Source organism: Paramacrobiotus metropolitanus, unplaced genomic scaffold (genome assembly GCF_019649055.1).
Source record: "Paramacrobiotus metropolitanus isolate TYO unplaced genomic scaffold, Prichtersi_v1.0 Parri_scaffold0000021, whole genome shotgun sequence".
Classification (NCBI taxonomy): domain Eukaryota; kingdom Metazoa; phylum Tardigrada; class Eutardigrada; order Parachela; family Macrobiotidae; genus Paramacrobiotus; species Paramacrobiotus metropolitanus.
In genome coordinates, this window is record NW_026570241.1 from 448669 (window position 1) to 465105 (window position 16437).

The 16437-nt window shown below is 43.2% G+C and overlaps 3 protein-coding genes and 2 long non-coding RNA genes across 15 annotated transcripts; 3 read left to right on the forward strand and 2 right to left on the reverse strand.

Annotated features, from left to right (window-relative positions):
- The first annotated feature begins 336 nt into the window (after nt 1–336).
- LOC129586461 (mucin-2-like) lies at nt 337–3617 on the forward strand. The gene is made up of 5 exons (XM_055479723.1): nt 337–606; nt 682–1548; nt 1638–1754; nt 2735–2863; nt 3084–3617. The coding sequence occupies exons 1-5, from the start codon at nt 337–339 to the stop codon at nt 3282–3284; spliced, it is 1584 nt and encodes a 527-aa protein (XP_055335698.1). The 3' UTR covers nt 3285–3617.
- Nucleotides 3618–3917: 300 nt separating this feature from the next.
- On the reverse strand, nt 3918–8513 carry LOC129586505 (uncharacterized). Of its 6 annotated transcripts, none has more exons than XM_055479774.1 (7): nt 7206–8513; nt 6644–7129; nt 6456–6572; nt 6208–6375; nt 5901–6011; nt 5635–5820; nt 3918–4925 (listed from the first exon to the last, which is right to left on the reverse strand). In XM_055479774.1, the coding sequence occupies exons 4-7, from the start codon at nt 6246–6248 to the stop codon at nt 4343–4345; spliced, it is 921 nt and encodes a 306-aa protein (XP_055335749.1). In that variant the 5' UTR covers nt 6249–6375; nt 6456–6572; nt 6644–7129; nt 7206–8513; the 3' UTR covers nt 3918–4342. The 6 variants fall into 6 exon arrangements, with proteins under 6 accessions (XP_055335749.1, XP_055335748.1, XP_055335744.1 ...); XM_055479773.1 differs by having other exon boundaries at nt 6208–6372; nt 7206–8512; XM_055479769.1 differs by having other exon boundaries at nt 5901–6001; nt 7206–8509.
- A 288-nt stretch (nt 8514–8801) lies between these two features.
- On the forward strand, nt 8802–10530 carry LOC129586564 (uncharacterized). Of its 5 annotated transcripts, none has more exons than XR_008690147.1 (3): nt 8802–9138; nt 9316–9996; nt 10080–10530. It is a non-coding gene; the product is annotated as an uncharacterized LOC129586564 (long non-coding RNA). The 5 variants fall into 5 exon arrangements; XR_008690149.1 differs by having other exon boundaries at nt 8802–9134; XR_008690150.1 differs by having other exon boundaries at nt 8806–9138; nt 9534–9996.
- Nucleotides 10531–10824: 294 nt separating this feature from the next.
- On the reverse strand, nt 10825–12706 carry LOC129586535 (acyl-CoA wax alcohol acyltransferase 1-like). 2 transcript variants are annotated; one of them, XM_055479819.1, is made up of 3 exons: nt 12007–12706; nt 11484–11677; nt 10825–11315 (listed from the first exon to the last, which is right to left on the reverse strand). In XM_055479819.1, the coding sequence occupies exons 1-3, from the start codon at nt 12540–12542 to the stop codon at nt 11164–11166; spliced, it is 882 nt and encodes a 293-aa protein (XP_055335794.1). In that variant the 5' UTR covers nt 12543–12706; the 3' UTR covers nt 10825–11163. The 2 variants fall into 2 exon arrangements, with proteins under 2 accessions (XP_055335794.1, XP_055335793.1); XM_055479818.1 differs by having other exon boundaries at nt 11929–12699.
- A 76-nt stretch (nt 12707–12782) lies between these two features.
- On the forward strand, nt 12783–13938 carry LOC129586536 (uncharacterized). The gene is made up of 3 exons (XR_008690143.1): nt 12783–13243; nt 13704–13786; nt 13870–13938. It is a non-coding gene; the product is annotated as an uncharacterized LOC129586536 (long non-coding RNA).
- The last annotated feature ends 2499 nt before the right edge of the window (nt 13939–16437 follow it).

Below are 16437 nucleotides of genomic sequence, written 5' to 3' on the forward strand. Positions count from 1 at the left end.
ACCGAGACTCCAGTGACTGGCAATCCCACCGAGACACCAGTGACCGGCAATCCCACCGAGACTCCAGTGACCGGCAATCCCACAGAGGCACCAGTAACAGCCAATCCCACCGAGACTCCAGTGACTGGCAATCCCACCGAGACACCAGTGACCGGCAATCCCACCGAGACTCCAGTGACCGGCAATCCCACAGAGACACCAGTAACAGCCAATCTCACCGAGACTCCAGTGACTGGCAATCCCACCGAGACACCAGTGACCGGCAATTCTACAGAGACACCAGTGACCGGCAATCCCACCGAGACTCCAGTGACCGGTATTCCCACCGAAACACCAATGACCGGCAATCCCACAGAGACACCAGTAACAGCCAATCCCACCGAGACTCCAGTGACTGGCAATCCCACCGAGACACCGGTGACCGGCAATCCCACCGAGACTCCATTGACCGGCAATTCTACAGAGACACCAGTAACAGCCAATCCCACCGAGATTCCAGTGACTGGCAATCCCACCGAGACTCCAGTGACTGGCAATCCCACCGAGACTCCAGTGACCGGCAATCCCACAGAGACCCCAGTAACAGCCAATCCCACCGAGACTCCAGTGACTGGCAATCCCACCGAGACTCCAGTGACTGGCAATCCCACCGAGACTCCAGTGACTGGCAATCCCACCGAGACACCAGTGACCGGCAATTCCACCGAGACTCCAGTGACTGGCAATCCCACCGAGACACCAGTGACCGGCAATCCCACCGAGACTCCAGTGACCGGCAATCCCACAGAGGCACCAGTAACAGCCAATCCCACCGAGACTCCAGTGACTGGCAATCCCACCGAGACACCAGTGACCGGCAATCCCACAGAGACACCAGTAACAGCCAATCTCACCGAGACTCCAGTGACTGGCAATCCCACCGAGACACCAGTGACCGGCAATCCCACCGAGACTCCAGTGACCGGCAATCCCACAGAGACACCAGTAACAGCCAGTCTCACCGAGACTCCAGTGACTGGCAATCCCACCGAGACTCCAGTGACCGGCAATCCTACAGAGACACCAGTGACCGGCAATCCCACCGAGACTCCAGTGACCGGCAATCCCACTGAGACTCCAGTAACCGGCAATCCCACCGAGACTCCAGTGACTGGCAATCCCACCGAGACACCAGTGACCGGCAATCCCACCCAGACTCCAGTGACCGGCAATCCCACCGAGACACCAGTAACCGGCAATCCCACCGAGACACCAGTTACCGGCAATCCCACCGAGACACCAGTGGCCGGCAATCCCACCGAGACACCAGTGACCGGCAATTCCACAGAGACGCCTGTGACAGGCAATCCCACGGAATCACCCGGGACCGGCAATCCCAGCGAAGCACCCGTAACTGGCACTGGCACCGAAATCAGCTCTGGCGATGTCACAACGATTGTTGTTTCTCCTTTCTCTGTCAAATTTGCCCCATCGAATCCAGGCAGTGATTCTTCCCAAGCAATTCTGCTGTGTTATCCTCAAAGGAATTTCACTGTCGCACTGCTGGAGGTCAGCCATGTATTATGAATTGATGTTTTCGAATTTTTTTGGACGGTATTTTTCCAGTATCATTGCTTTTTTGCTGCTATACTTTGCAGATTAGTGGTGGCATGGGGCCTTTTCGAATATCAAGTTTCGAGTCGTCAAATGGCTGCTACGGAGTGGAAGGCGTCGGAGCGGTCGAATTTTTAGGCGAAATGAAAACCAGTGCAACGGTACGTATTGTTGGTATATTAAAGGTACAGATATATTTTGTTCTCTGCTTTAGTACGTACGTTCATAAATTATGTACTTACAGTGGAGCTATCGTTGTATTCTTATAATCCGAGAAACAAAATATAAAGGGGAAGGCTCCGGACACCACCTTTCACAATGAAAGTCTCCCGATAACACAGTCTAACTGTTTTTAATTTTAAAGCATACAACACCGTAATCTCGTGACACCACCACGGAAAAAATGCACACACCATTGCTGGCTCCAGACAGTGTGGGAGCCAGCAACAGTAGTGTCTGGCAGACACTACCATTTGCAAATTTGTCTCAGTTCAGTGATATTGTAGGGGAGATCACATCACCGTGTTCTTGAGGTCCGGTCCACGTTTTTACGTGCCACTCTCGAGTCTCGACCTTGGCACGCTTCCGTTATTGTGATCACACCCTCTAAAGTTTAAAGGATGCGCTCACAATAGCACAATAAGCAGCAGAACGAGTGCGGCTAAATTTCGTCGCACTCATTCTGCTGCTTTACCAGCTTCATAAAGCTTAAGAAGCTTCAGCTTCAGAAGCTTCAGTATTCGCTTTACCGAATTCGCTTGGTTAAGCTTCAGAATTCGCTTTACCTCAATGAAAGTCATCCCCCATTCCCTCATCGTTTTTCCGGAAAAGGAGCTTTTCTCGGGATCCTCTCCGTTGTGTCTTTCGTTTAGGTAGTTCTGTTTTAAAACTTTTAGCTCTAGTTTCTCTGAATAGACCATATAACGGCTTGTCCAACAAAAAAATATCACGTGTATATTTTTTCTAATGACTGGTTGGCCGGGAGCATACTTTCGGAATGCCCTTTGCAGACACTGTAGCGCTAATCAGTTGCATGCGCTACTGATCGCACGTATTAAACTATACACAGTGGATCAAGTCTCCAGAGTTAGATTCTGCTGAATTTGGTTACATATTTATGTGTTTTGCTAATTTACTGCAGGGATGGGACAATTGCTCATCCGGCAATTCCGATGAAGGTGGCTATATCATGATGGGTCAAGATGACACTGTGAATTTAGCCGTAACAGACTTGTCCAATCCTCCGCAAGAGATTGCCCTTCAGTTGAAAGTATGTTGGACTGTAATAAGTTAGTAATCAGGGATGGCTAAAACTTTCTCCTTTTGGCCGGGGCCGGTTCCAGTCGCTACGTTTAAACCGGAACCGGTTATATATTTCCGCGTTTTGGATGGATTAGAAAACCTTCACTGCGCTCTGGTCGATCAATGCTGAATTTACATAATTCACGGAGTTTCCTGATGTCTGAGCAGCTGTTTGTGAATTTTCTTAGGTTCATATTCCGCAGGTAGACGATCCGGACAATGAATGGGACATGAGTAACTATCGATGTGATCCGAATAAAGGTTACAACTTTCACGGTCAAGGTGAAGCAAAAAACTTGTTACGGCAAAAAAGTGCGATGCCCGCATCAAATTCGTTCTTACCGGAAAGTAAGCGTCCAAAACGGCTCAAGCGTAAACGTCGTTTATAACTGGATCGTAGCACTACATTGCACGGCGTACTGTGCAAGATTGCAATTGAACAGAGTACGCACTGTATTTGTAGACCCATTTGTTGTCTGCGAATTGTACCTAAATTGTTAGTTCATCGAAATTTTCAAAATCTTTAGTTTTGTTCTAGTAATTTTAAGATTTGTTTGATTCTTTGGGCTGTTTAAGGAGTTTCATCGTATTTCTTTGGAGTTTCGTATGTTCCTCCATTAAGGATTGGTTTTCCTTACCATAATGTACTGACAACCATTTTTGGGAATGCAGGAAACGAGAACTTAGCTCGCTTCGCCTCATTCTATCTGTTCCATTATCGATTCTCCATCAAATTCCGTTTCGAGAACGAGAAGTAAAGAGGAGCTGTATCGCAAAGTTAGATGTTATTATTATAAAAAAGCGTTTGTAGGTAAAAGTGTACTGTACTGTACTGTGCCCATAGTACAAATTAGTACCCACAGTACTGTACAAAATACAAATTACCCATAGACCGTAGTACAAATTAATAGGAAATCTTTTTTTTATTTTTCCGCATTTATTCCTAGCCAATCTACGGGCCTACATGTATGTAGTTTCCGCAAAAAGCGTTTCGAAGGAATTTTGTCACGAGGTGGAACATGAGACCGACAGAGCTATTATTGCAGAAAATAGTGGACAGAAAAATGTTGCTATTGCATTGAACAACTATTTATTTTAGCACAACTGATGTTGCACTGAACAATTTTGTACTTTCTGTGTAAACAATTACAAATCTAACCACTTTGCAGCGTAAACGTTTTCTCATCACCAAAATTTCGAGGAACACGGTGCACAGATCATAGTTATAAAAATTCAAATTAAAATGCATCAATGTGGTCCGATGTGTTCAAAGTCTGCTCGTCTGTTTATACACAACTTTATTGGCTTACAGTTATAGAAATGTGCGTAGCAGTGCTTTGCTACTTTAGTATGTGCGCCGACAACTTGTCGGCGACAAGTGCCCGAGCCGCTACAATAGCATCGAATCCGGCGTTAGTACGTTACTGCTCAATTGTGGCTTATTAATTTAGGGAACCACAGTCACAGGCAGCGCCACTTCCTCGTCCTCGGAATCTTGGCTGTTGTGGCGTTGCACCTGGTACTTCGAGTATTGATACTGAATCAGTACACTTCTGCTCCGCAAAATATCTAGAATTCTGCTGCAGGATTTTGTTCCCATACATTCCGGATATTTGCCTTGGAATCTTTGTACGATAACACGATTTTCCTTGCGTACTCGAAGGTATTTCACAAGGTACACCACGATCAAACTGGACAATACAATCAGTACAATAATCAGAGTAACTAATATGATGTGATCCATGCTTTCTTTGGGCTTTGTAGCACCGGGCTTGTAGTGTGGCAGAGGTTTTTGAGTATGTAGAACCGTTGTCTTTGAGTTTAAAGTTATGCGAGGGTCGTTTTGAATAAAGCCTGAAGCGGTGGCAGACGTCCCAGATAACTTTCGTAAAAATTGTGGATTGCGTGTCGGCTGCATAAGCGACTGGAATGGATTGACACACCTTTCGTTACTAGTAGTGATGCTTTCGAGCCAAAGTTCTTTAGTACTCGTCTTGTTGCGAAGCTTGCAGGTCTGAATGACAGAGCATCTAACAGAAAAATTAAATTAGCTCTGATAGCGAAAGTCGGCTGACCTGAGCGCTTTCAAAATGTTCAAAATATATCGCAAATGTTGAACGTTTTTGGTTGCTGAGAAAATTTTGGTATCCCGCCATTTGTCGACGGAAACTTATCGACCGTCGCTAAGTCGAATGAGCACGATGTCGACCGCCAGAAACTCGACCTAACGCCTTGCCAAGCATCTTAATTTTGATAGGTTTATTAGACTTTTTTTGATAGGTTTATTAGACTTTGTTATGGCTTTTAGATGTTTTAGGCTTCGTAGGTTTTTAGTTTTCTTATTTTTTCTTGGGTTGATTCTTAGGTTTAGTCTTAGATTTTAGATTACAAAATGCTCTTTACAACAAAATATAAAACAAAGTGTTAACAGTTCCTGCTTCACCGGGTACCTCTCGAGTTAAATACTGTTTAGATTAGTTAGTTTTTCTCATTTTGTATTTCACTCAATTTTTACCCTCTCGTGGCGGTCGTCTTTCTGGGGTCGACCTGTGACGGCCGACGAAGTCCTTGTCGGCATAAAGTCGTTGAGCTGTTAGTCTTAAGGTGCATGCAAGTTATAACATCGTTTGACCAATACTTCATCTGCTACTGTGCAGCAAGGACTGTTGCTTTTTTAAGAAGTTGTGGGATGCAGCGATCTACTGTAAGTTCGTACAGTAGATCGCTGTACGAACTTACAGTAGCCCCTCATCGACCTGACTACAAGACGGAGTCCTGCATGTTGTTCGATGCAGTTTGTCCAGTACCGAGTACGGGGAAAGCAGCAGCCTCTGATCGAGCAGGGAACCTTGATCAAGCCGGTATGGTGCGGTACTAGAATACGTCTTTACTTCGAAACCATGCCGAGGCAATGCCGAGGTCGATCTACATGCCAATTTACATGCCTTGCCGAGGCAATTTACATTTTTGTTTGAAACAGATGAATTACGATAAGCAATACGAACCGGTTGGTTGCAGGACACCATCCACAAGGAGCATCAGCGGCCATCAAACAAACTGAGCAGTTGACGTATTGTGCGCATTTGTTCACATTCAACAGAGCAATCTGCAAAACCCTAAAGGTCACTAGTATGCAATGTTTGATATTGTTTTGGAGGTCCCGACAAGCGCCGTAAATTGCAAGTAAGACGATCAAACTCTTTTACTCATGTTTTACAAAGGAAACGACGTTCACGTTATTGCAATTATTAATATAACCGCGCACTAATTGCTGTTAATCAGACAGCGATGAAAAAATGAATAGTAATTTACCATTGATTCTGTGCCGACATAGATTTCGCTTCTGTTTCCATTGGGAGTCATCGCCGTAATAATAGAAACTTTCTTGTCTCTACTGTCGGAAGATTCATTTCTCCCAAAATCGCTATCTAGCAGTGACTGAGCCGGTGCCGTATTATTAAATAGCGGGAGCCATATCTGCTGAATATCAACGATGGAAGTTATAGGTATAGGAAATTTTGCAGGCTCTGTAACAAATTACTATCTTATCCGAATCGTACTATTTTAATTTGCTCTCGTTGTTGCACAAGAAGGACTTCATCTCCATCAACCGTCATATTGTAAAGCTTTTCGCCACGTGAGGTAAACGGCTTCGAGGCTCCAACTTGTTGCCACGACTTTAAAAGAGCGAAGCAGGATATGTAATATGAGGTGAATATCTATGCAACATTCAAGAGTTTAACCTTACTTGATTGAAATTATTGTCACCCGTTGGGCGATATTCACAAACGACCGAAAGGCGAGTTTTATCCGAGCTCGTAGCATTTTTTTGCAGCACGTATGTTACGTACAAGGAGCTGGAAGGGATTATCCTTTGGACGTACAAAGCGGCAGTAACTTCAGTGAACGTGAGAGAACCACCAGCAAATCTTGGAACTTTACATAGAAGTTTAATGACGAACTCAGTGGAACAGTCATTCGGCATATTGTACCAAAGCTCTGTGTCACCGTTTTCAGAACGGACTATGTACACGGTATAGTTGCCCATAGGAAATTTGTAGAGAATATTGTTCCCCATTCGGTCGGAGCAGTTCACCTTCTCGTGCATGGGGATGGCATTGAACGTTGTGTTATCGATTGCTGCGGCGTTGTTAGCCAAATCCGCGGTTAAACAGCTATAGCGGGGAGACGTCAATCTGGATGTAAAATGTGCAGTACCATTTTGTGTCAACTCCTGAAAATATATAACCGATTTTAGCTGCGTTGATGTTGTTAGGGGTATGAAGGAGACCTAAACAATATATTCAAACCTGGGCTAATGTTGTTCCAAGAAAATTGAGATTCTCGTCGAAATGGGTAATGTTTGCTCCAGTTCGTACATATACCATACCCGTTTCAAAATCTTTGACAAAGCAGTTAACGCGGTTCATAAAATTTACTGACCGTATAACCAGACTGTTAACCGGTTGCATTTGACTTGCAGCAAAATCCATAATAATAGTACAAATTAGTGCGGAACGCATTATTCTCCACAAGAATGAGGCACCGTGTAGAACTTCGTATGCGAATTTTCGTGCTGGTTTAATGCAGGTCTGGTCTTGACATTTGTACAGCCGTAAGGTAAACGGGAAGGCAGCGTACTGAGGGCACAAATCATGTTCCAAGTAATTACAAAAGGACGGCGGTCTTGTGCACCAACAAGGTTTTGAGGGTTCAAACATGGTCGCTCGAAAGGATTGATACTACACTTACACATTTAAAAGAATAAGCTCGTATGGTTGCGATGATTAGGGTGTTATAACAGGGCATTTAGTTGCATTAATTTTGTTTTGCGGACCCGATTAGGATACTCCAAATGGGAGCTTTAGTAATTTATATAAGTATGCAAATGCAGCGCTCCGCTATGCCGGTTATGGTAAACATCGGGTAAGGCATAAGGTGATAAAAAGCGAGACTAAAATATTGATTAGGTGCTACTACCTGTTTACAATTTTCGATATGCGCTAGGTAGGGCTATTGAGTCTACTGTTAACGAACTAGGCACGGTAAGGTAAGCGATTTAACCTTATTATTTCACATTCGCATCACGCGCTGACCACGCTCTTCGTAGCCGTGGGTGACACAACCAACCAATAAAACCTTGTAAATCCATTAAAACGTACAGATAGTACGTTGTAATAAACGGAGGTTTTATCAACAGTGGGACTGCATACCGGTACGTTCTTTACGCGCTCGATAAGGTCCGCTGACGAGTCGAAAAGATACTAGGCACTAGGCAGTAATAATGGTGTCGTTACGCAAATAAAACAAATCGTAATAGAAAGATGCCAGAGGATACACATGCGAAAGGATACACATGCAAAAGCGTTATTACGTATACATACCACACTTAATTTAGCACGAAAATTACGAGTACAACAGTTTTTCTGGTTAAGACAGAATGCAAGCCATGCGCAAACGGTTTAAAAGTAAAGATACGCAACACGGTAACTGTATAGGTCACTAGGCGCCTCACTTGGTCAAACTGAAACATTTGTTCTTTTAAAATATGCTATACTAATAGAATAACTAAAATGTCTGTTAAAATTGGAACGGTATACCTTCGGTTCTTTAAGATTAATAACTGCTGGTTGCAACGTCAGCACGATTCCACTTTTCTTATCGACAGCCGAATTATGGTCAAATAGGTTATGCTGTACAGTCTGCACTGGATTCAATGATTTCCATACTTGAAGTACTTGTTTGAGTCCTTTCGGTCTAATTCTCCGCTTTAACTATTTGTTCACGTCGGAAACAAGTAGAAACCTCGCCTTATCTGGTGTTCGTTCGCCGCACATACGCATTGCACCTGATTATCTTATCGCATCACTTCTGTTTGCTCATAAGTAGTCAACGGTCAAAGATATTAGTGCGTTCTCGAGAATTGTAAACAACTTCCAGTAAATTTGATTTGGCAGCTAGTAGCATGCACATAATTAGTTCTTATAAAAACTCATTATCAACCGCTGAGATTCATGTTTTCTTTCCTGTTCAGCAGCTGTTAAGCACGTCTGTGCAAACGTACCTGTACGTAAACAGCTCTTTACCAGTATAGGTACAGTGTTTCAGAAACTCAGTAAGTTGTCAAAAATTACTGGAATCGTGCCCATATTTATTGTGATCTTCTAGGGAGAGCAAATAAATTACAGTCTAGACGTCGAGCTTGTCCCAGTCAACTGTTGATATCCGCCATATCATACGTGGGTATATGCAGCTCGAATAGGTGTACATAAAACGGCGGTAACACAGGGGTATGAATTTTCAACTGTTCTACGGTAGAACTTCTATTGTATTCAAACTTGCAGTTTTTCACAAGCAGCAGTACTGCACTAATTAGCAAGCCACATTAAACTGCATTAGTATTTTGTCAGTTATTTGTAGGATCGCTTGCAGTCTATCAGTTCGAGGTGCCACGGTACCGGTGAACGATTTGGATTTGAAATCTTAGTGAAAATGAACACTTTATCGAAATTACCGAATAATTTTCTCGGTTTGACTGCATTTTTTGTCATGGGAATGATTTCTGAATTTCGATGTAATGACGCAGATTGTGGTAATCTGCGGTCGTGATAGAGCATACCCATTATGAATGCTTACAGCCGGAAGAAATGGAGATCTGGTGTGAGTCGCATTCGTTTCCGGTTGCCCCGCGGTCTGTGACATTCACCAAAATTTTCCAAGGAACCAAATCGACGCTCAGGCGCAACAAATCAACTGATATTATTACGAAAACGTACGCGACAAAGAACGGTGTTTGCCAAATGGTTCCTGCTCTGCCAGCTTTGGACGGATCGAAAATCAGTATAGCCGTTGTGGCACTGGATAGAAGTTGCAACGGTTTGTATTCTTGTTATCATGCTGCTCAGGGACATGCCCGAAGCTGGCTCCTTAACGTGACCAATATTTCTTGCGATCCGGCAACCATCAAATTAGACAGCAAAAAAATTTTGGTTCCAACAGAACTTTTCTACCCAAACAACGCTTCACTTCGTGCCGATGACAATCTTGACCAGAGGATCGAAATAACCCCATTTCCGGTTGAACAAAATAAACCGAAAAATGGTGAGGTAGTTTCAGCGCAAAAGGTTACTTGCTGGTTAACGCTTGTTTGATTTGTTGGTTTTAATATTAAATTGTCTGATTAGGAGGCGGTATTCAAAAGTTGGCGCCATGGATAGTTGCCGGAATCGTCGGAAGTGCTTTGCTTGTCGCTGGTATCGTGTTTGTTACAATGAAACATCGTCGGCAGCGCAGAGCTGTCCAGCAGAATGCACAATATGTACTTACTGTGCGTTATGAAGTGTGAATTGGAACGAAGGAAGACGTGCAAGCACGAATCAAGATGCATCGTAACTGGCAAATATGGAGGAAGCGAGAATATTGTTCGTTCAGCAGCATTTATTTACTGCCTCTTTACAAACCGATACAGTTCTCTTTGAAAACTATATGCGGCGAAACCATAATGTCTGCGTATCCGTGGTTAGCAACTGAAGGTTTGTTCATGTGTTGTTTCTGCTCTGCTGAATATCAGTAATTCGCATTCAATACTCTTGCGGAATCGAGATTCCTTAGTATTAAATTTCCTGATATTCGTTGCTTGTGGTTGTCTTATTAGACTAACAAACTTTTACGTGCATGAAAATCCCGCGTCAAGGAAGTTATGTAAAAGCAACGTTGCAAAACTATTGTCTAATGGTGCGTAATTACAGTAGTATTCATTCATGAGCGAAAACTATGGCACAGGCGGGAATTAAAACAACCGCTCCACCTATTTTTCAGAACAATATAATTATTGGCTGCAACCTACAAATGATAAGATACGGACAGTTCCGGTGCGCACGAACGTGCGTTAACAAGTAAGAACAACGACAGATGTGTTTACCAGTCTTTAATTGCTGATAGGACTCGTGACTGCTGACTAACGAGCAGCCGCCGTTGCCAAAACTTAAAAGCGAAACGAGGCTCGAGATGAAGAAAACATTAGGTACTTGATTATGGCGACACTGCGCATGGTGTTAAAGACATGAAAGCATTGTTTGCCCAATCGAGCAGTTTAGAAACCTTGTAACCATGCAAAACCACGGAGCATGAATTTCAACCACGGAGCACGATTAACATACAATGCTTTGCGCCTTTTAGGAAAATTAATTACAGTAACACGAAGTCATCAAAGACCGGCTTAACTACTACCCTAACAGCAGGGCTTTCCATGCAGCTAAATTTCACTATTTAAGAAAACTTTAGTTGAGCTTTGTCGAAACCATACACACTTTTGCACGAGTTAAACAAATCGTTGAGCGCTAATTTGTAGTTTGCATGGAGATCATCGATTTCCTTCTGGGTAGGCTGAGAAACTTTCCCAACTGCGATTGGCCTGCCGACTGAAATTTTTAAATATTTGTATTATTATAGGTTTATCATTTGTCCAGTATTTTTCTTAGAAGTCCATAAAGCGGCACACCTCGAACTAACGGATTCAGAGCTCATAAACAACGATTAGGTACAGAATTAGTGCTTACGGATTTTGTAGTGCATTCGCGACTTCTTACCCACAACATGGATGGGTCTCTTGTAAGGGCGCCAAAAGACAATTTTGGAAGGACCATGAACCAGGACCATAGGAAACCCGGTTAAAGAAGTAAACCACCTTTGGAATCTTCGCAGACGCGACCCAACCGCAGCATAAAAAGGCTGATCAAAAACGCTAGTTTCGCCAAACGAGAACACCGGCACCAGAAGACATCTGCAATTCAAAACGAAACGCTCTTCACCTGAACAGTTTTTTGGCAACCTGCAGCAATGAGCCAATATAAAATTTTGCGCTGATCCATTCGTTTATCCATGTCAGCACTCAGCAGGGAAATTATCAGAACAGTTTGTCAGTGGAACGAGCTTCTCGTCGTGACTTTTACTTGTGCGCCCTGGATCTTGTACAGTAACATTTATATAATATAAGTATCTGAACGAATTTGGATTTCTAACCACAGATGTTACCCGGTTTGCAGTGCAACTCGTATAAACCCTTTCCGTTCTTCCAAGATTAGCGTATTTTTCCCCGGTCTTGCTTCATACATTTCAGCGGCACCTCCGGGTACCAGCAGCATCACGTTCCCCGTTCCACACCGGGCAATATACTCCATATTTCGCTGCGATGCATTAGCGCAGCCCATCCACAGAAACACTTCCCGAAAGAGGGGAAAAGCGAAAACCGCTCGCGACACCAGCGGTGTAAATCGCATCCCCGGCAACCGCTTAGCGATCTGTAGGCCGTCAGTGACGAGCGCGCAAGTAATGCCTGCCCCGAAGATCCCATGCGGATGGCATGCAAAGATATAATTATTGGCCGGTGTGATCTGCTCCGCTGCAGTTATATGCAGACTAACGGGAAAATGCGAGCACCACTGGCTGGTAATGCTGGAATTTTGTAACGGTCGCCATGAGCGCCCACCATGATTCTGCGTGTCATCCAGAAGCATCCAACCAAACACTAGTAACGGTATCCAGAAATATTCGGTAAACAGTAACCAGAATAATACAGGATAAGTGATTAACCATCCACACCAGCACAAGCCGATGCCAGTAGTAACTGATAATACTACATTTCCCATCGCGATAGTTCACGTCTTAGCAATACGTGCCACGTCAAATTTTACCAAGAAGTATGTTGGATTCTTATCGAGCATCTGCAATTTGCACATTAATTGTAGTGCATTTGTAGGAAACGAAAGGACTGATATTGATCAAAAAATTATCCAGTATGGCCTCTGCATGCAAACATTACGCTAAATCTCAAAACCCGACATGCGTTAAATGATATTGCGTAATGTCCGTACAATTAATTGCTTCGCAGGTTTGTGAAATTTGATGTCTGGGACTTAGCTGTTACCAAGCTGCGGTCAAAACCGGTTTCTCTGAAATATCCCCGAGACCAAACAAAGCTTTGTTGTTCGTGGGTTTATTTGGAAAGCTCGATTGTACGTTTTGGCACCTGCATGTACTATATTATGTTAGCCTAACATGTGTAGCAGGGAATCTCCGCCTTCTCGCAAATTTTAGTAGTCACTATCAAACTGTTTAACTTTCATTGCTTGGATGATTGCAATTTGAGGCGAGGTCCTGAAATTTTAAATGACGCCGAATACGGTAGCCGCTCGATGCGACTGGACCACAGTCTGGTATACGAGAACTTGTAGCCGCACGCACTGCTCCTTGTGTGTAAAGTCTGTGATATTCGGCTGGGTGACAGCGACCGGACCTGATAGTGCTGGAATTCATCGAGAGGCCACAGCGACAGCGTACAGACTACAGCGTAAGAACCAAAAAATCTGATCTGCCTAATGTTGATCTGGACTTCTTCCAGTAAATACAGGCGCAGATAACGAATAAGGAGCAAACATTAGACCGGGAAGGATCTGAGAATCAAGGTTTGCTCTCGGTCGACTAACATTCATAAGAATAAATTTTGATTTATGTTTTAGGAGTATAGAGTTCGTAACTTCATGTAACTACAAATTTCTATAATTATGGGAACTTACAAGAATTATTCGTAATTTATAGGTTCCTTAAATTGTTAACTATGGCAGCACGTTTCGACAACTTTTCATGACGCTTTGCATCTCACCAGTCAGTATATTTATGTCATAACTGTTGTAATGCATGTCATCAGCGAATACATATAGCACATTCCACAATCGCGTTATGAAAAGCGTATGCTCCATTATTACTGTGAGTACTCCGAATGGATTAGCTACGGTATTGCGTAATTCCAGGCGAAGTCAAAACAGTGGGCCCTGGTGTGAACTGATCTCCGCAATGTCTGCATGAGCCATTTCTAGCGGGAAGATAGTTTACGGTTTGTCTTCTAACAGTTGTGAATAAAAAACCGTTCCGGGGATGCCTGGCTTTATTCTGTCTATAACTGCATTTATGTCGTAGGTGCAGTATATTACAGTGGCATTAACATCCACAGGTCTTGGCCGATAACACCATACATGGTAACCAACGGATGGGAATGTGTTAACACCAGCCTGCGGTTGCGTACAAAACCCTAAACGGTGATTTTGTACAAAATGCATTAGCGGGAGTGCACATACACTTTGTCAACCATATGTCTAACCTTAAAATGCTAAAAAGCCTTATCTGGACTTTAGAAATTGCTCGCATATACCACCGGCCGCGGTAATAAAATTAATGTTACAGGACTATGCATTTACAAGAGGTACTGTTATAGTCTGCTAATACACCGGTATCAGGATGCGATATCAATTGACAAGCAGCGTTAGCGCATTGTTAATTAAACAACAACGTACGTAGGAAGCTAAAGCAAATAGGAAATGATGAAACTTATATATACTAAGGGAAATTCAAGGCGCGCTAAGTAGTACACATAGTCCTGCTGACATTCATGTTGTTGCTATAAGAATATCGCCAACAATCACCTTCACTGACTTCTGAATCATGTGCGCACTTGATTTAGCTAGACTCCAGCCCTCCGATTAACTCTGTAAAGCCGCCACAAAATTTTGCTGTTGATCTCCCGGATCTCCCGAATGCAGTCGAAAACGTGTAAGAATACTGTATGACTAAATTTAGCGGAAGTTGTATTATAGTGTTAAGTAAATAGAGATGCAAAGTTCATGTGCATCAGGAATGTGATTTTTAAATTTTTCTTGTTGATAAAAGCGTACAGAGTACGTAAGTATCTATCAGTTTTGCTGTTATTTTATTTGACCGGAAAAAAGCGGCCCAGCCCCTGAGCCGCTATGACATTGGATATTTTTACAGGGTCTACATTACGCTGATCGTTGTTGCGGTTCGCCCAGGAAAATTGTCGACCTAAAACTTTATTTATCCTTTTTACTTCCAGTAGTGTCTTTCCAGTATTGGCTGTAGGATATTGCTGTGCTGATGCCAAACCTACTGTGTGTAACAGTAAAACACTTTTGCAGATAATTAATTAGTTGCTATTTTTCGAAGCAATGACACATAATAATTAACGAATAGGAGATAAGCTTAGGTAGAAAGACACAATAGTACAGAATTACCTGCAACGGTGATAAGGTACGGCCATTCAATCGCCAAAGGTTGGGCAACGAAATGCAAGCTTGCGTAACATTGTTATACTAAAGCTGAAAACTGATAACAGTCGGTTCACGAACTATACATATCTTTATGAGCAAACATAAAAAGGTGCGCCTTTCGCTCATTAGTAAAATTAAGTCTTGCTGCTGTCGGTCGTTGTCACCTGCACTATTAGTGCTGCACACTCTTATAACGCCACACTCTCATCAGCTACATTATTAGTTATTACTGCTACGCCCCATTGTGCTATAGAGTACAGATATTGCAGTTGGCAATCGAAAAAAAAAATAGTTTTGCGAAGAAAATGCTTTACCTCAGTGCGAAAAAGCTTTTGTTACTAATATTTGCTGTTTTTGCCTGTGAACTGTTCATTGGTTCGAATTCAAAAAGTTTACAGCCGTGCGAGCAACGCCCCGTGGTAATCGATGCCATCTACCATGACTGCCTGGTGCCTGAAACTGTAGACATATGGTGTGCGCATCCAGCATTACCGGTTCCGCTTCATCCCGTTCACTTCCTAAGCACACTTCAAAGTTACCGATCCACCCAACGACGTGGAGACCCCAAGTACACTGAACTGATATACAAGGCATACAAGGAAATTAATGGCCGCTGCCAATTAGTGCCGGATCTGGAAGCGGTCGACCGTATGCTAATCAACAGTGCGATCATCGCGCTCGATTATCGGTACAATGGAATGTATTGCTGTTACCATCCTCAAAAAGGGCACCGCGGCTGTCGGATCATCAATGTGACCACGGTGACATGCGATGATATTACTTTAGCTAGTATCAATACCACTTCGGGAGCAAAAAACAAAAATTTTCCGGATACAGTCGATGCCATTGAAAGCATTCCCATGAATACTACTGATTCATCCGTCCACAGTGTGCAGGAATACGACCAACTTAACGGCAATGATCCGGAAGAGGTTAAAAAGGATATCGCGGCAAACATGACCTCTGGCGATCAAGGTTAAATATTAGCACAGTAATGAAGCTTCTACCATAGATCTAATCTTGGACTTGGATGTTTCTCGCATTTCGAACCTTTTGCCCTTTGGGTCACTAATTTCCACTTTCATATTTCGGTCACTGTTTCGCAGATCGACTTCGAGAGCAATTTACGATTATCGAAATGACTACTAACACAGTGAGAGTGAGCTAAAAATGCGCAAAAAATCGAGATAGAGAAGATACTAACGAATATAAGTTTTTGTAAAGCACTTGAATTTTAAATTTTCATGCAGCATCCATCAGTTTTAGTCCACAGTACTACAAAGCGGTAATTTTCGCTGTTGTAAAGTAAGGTGTGTAATACGATACCACGCCGTGTTTAAGGTTATTGTTATGTCGTAGATGCCGGTGGAATATCACGATTCGATTCACTGCTGCAAATCCTGCTTGTTGTCACGATCTTTGC

Bases quoted from the DNA above. Each gene is read 5' to 3' on its own strand.
- LOC129586461 (XM_055479723.1), top strand. From the start codon at position 337: ATGACCGGCAATCCCACAGAGACACCAGTAACAGCCAATCCCACCGAG. The intron at 1,549-1,637 runs GTCAGCCATGTA...TATACTTTGCAG, and splicing joins TCACTGTCGCACTGCTGGAG to ATTAGTGGTGGCATGGGGCC. The intron at 2,864-3,083 runs GTATGTTGGACT...GAATTTTCTTAG, and splicing joins AGATTGCCCTTCAGTTGAAA to GTTCATATTCCGCAGGTAGA.
- LOC129586505 (XM_055479769.1), bottom strand. From the start codon at position 7,616: ATGTTTGAACCCTCAAAACCTTGTTGGTGCACAAGACCGCCGTCCTTT. The intron at 6,573-6,643 runs GTAAGGTTAAAC...GCTCTTTTAAAG, and splicing joins GTGACAATAATTTCAATCAA to TCGTGGCAACAAGTTGGAGC. The intron at 4,926-5,634 runs GTAAGTTCGTAC...TTTTTCTGTTAG, and splicing joins CAGGTCGATGAGGGGCTACT to ATGCTCTGTCATTCAGACCT.
- LOC129586535 (XM_055479818.1), bottom strand. From the start codon at position 12,542: ATGGGAAATGTAGTATTATCAGTTACTACTGGCATCGGCTTGTGCTGG. The intron at 11,678-11,928 runs GTAACATCTGTG...TTTGAATTGCAG, and splicing joins CGAGTTGCACTGCAAACCGG to ATGTCTTCTGGTGCCGGTGT. The intron at 11,316-11,483 runs GTAAGAAGTCGC...TAAAAATTTCAG, and splicing joins GAGACCCATCCATGTTGTGG to TCGGCAGGCCAATCGCAGTT.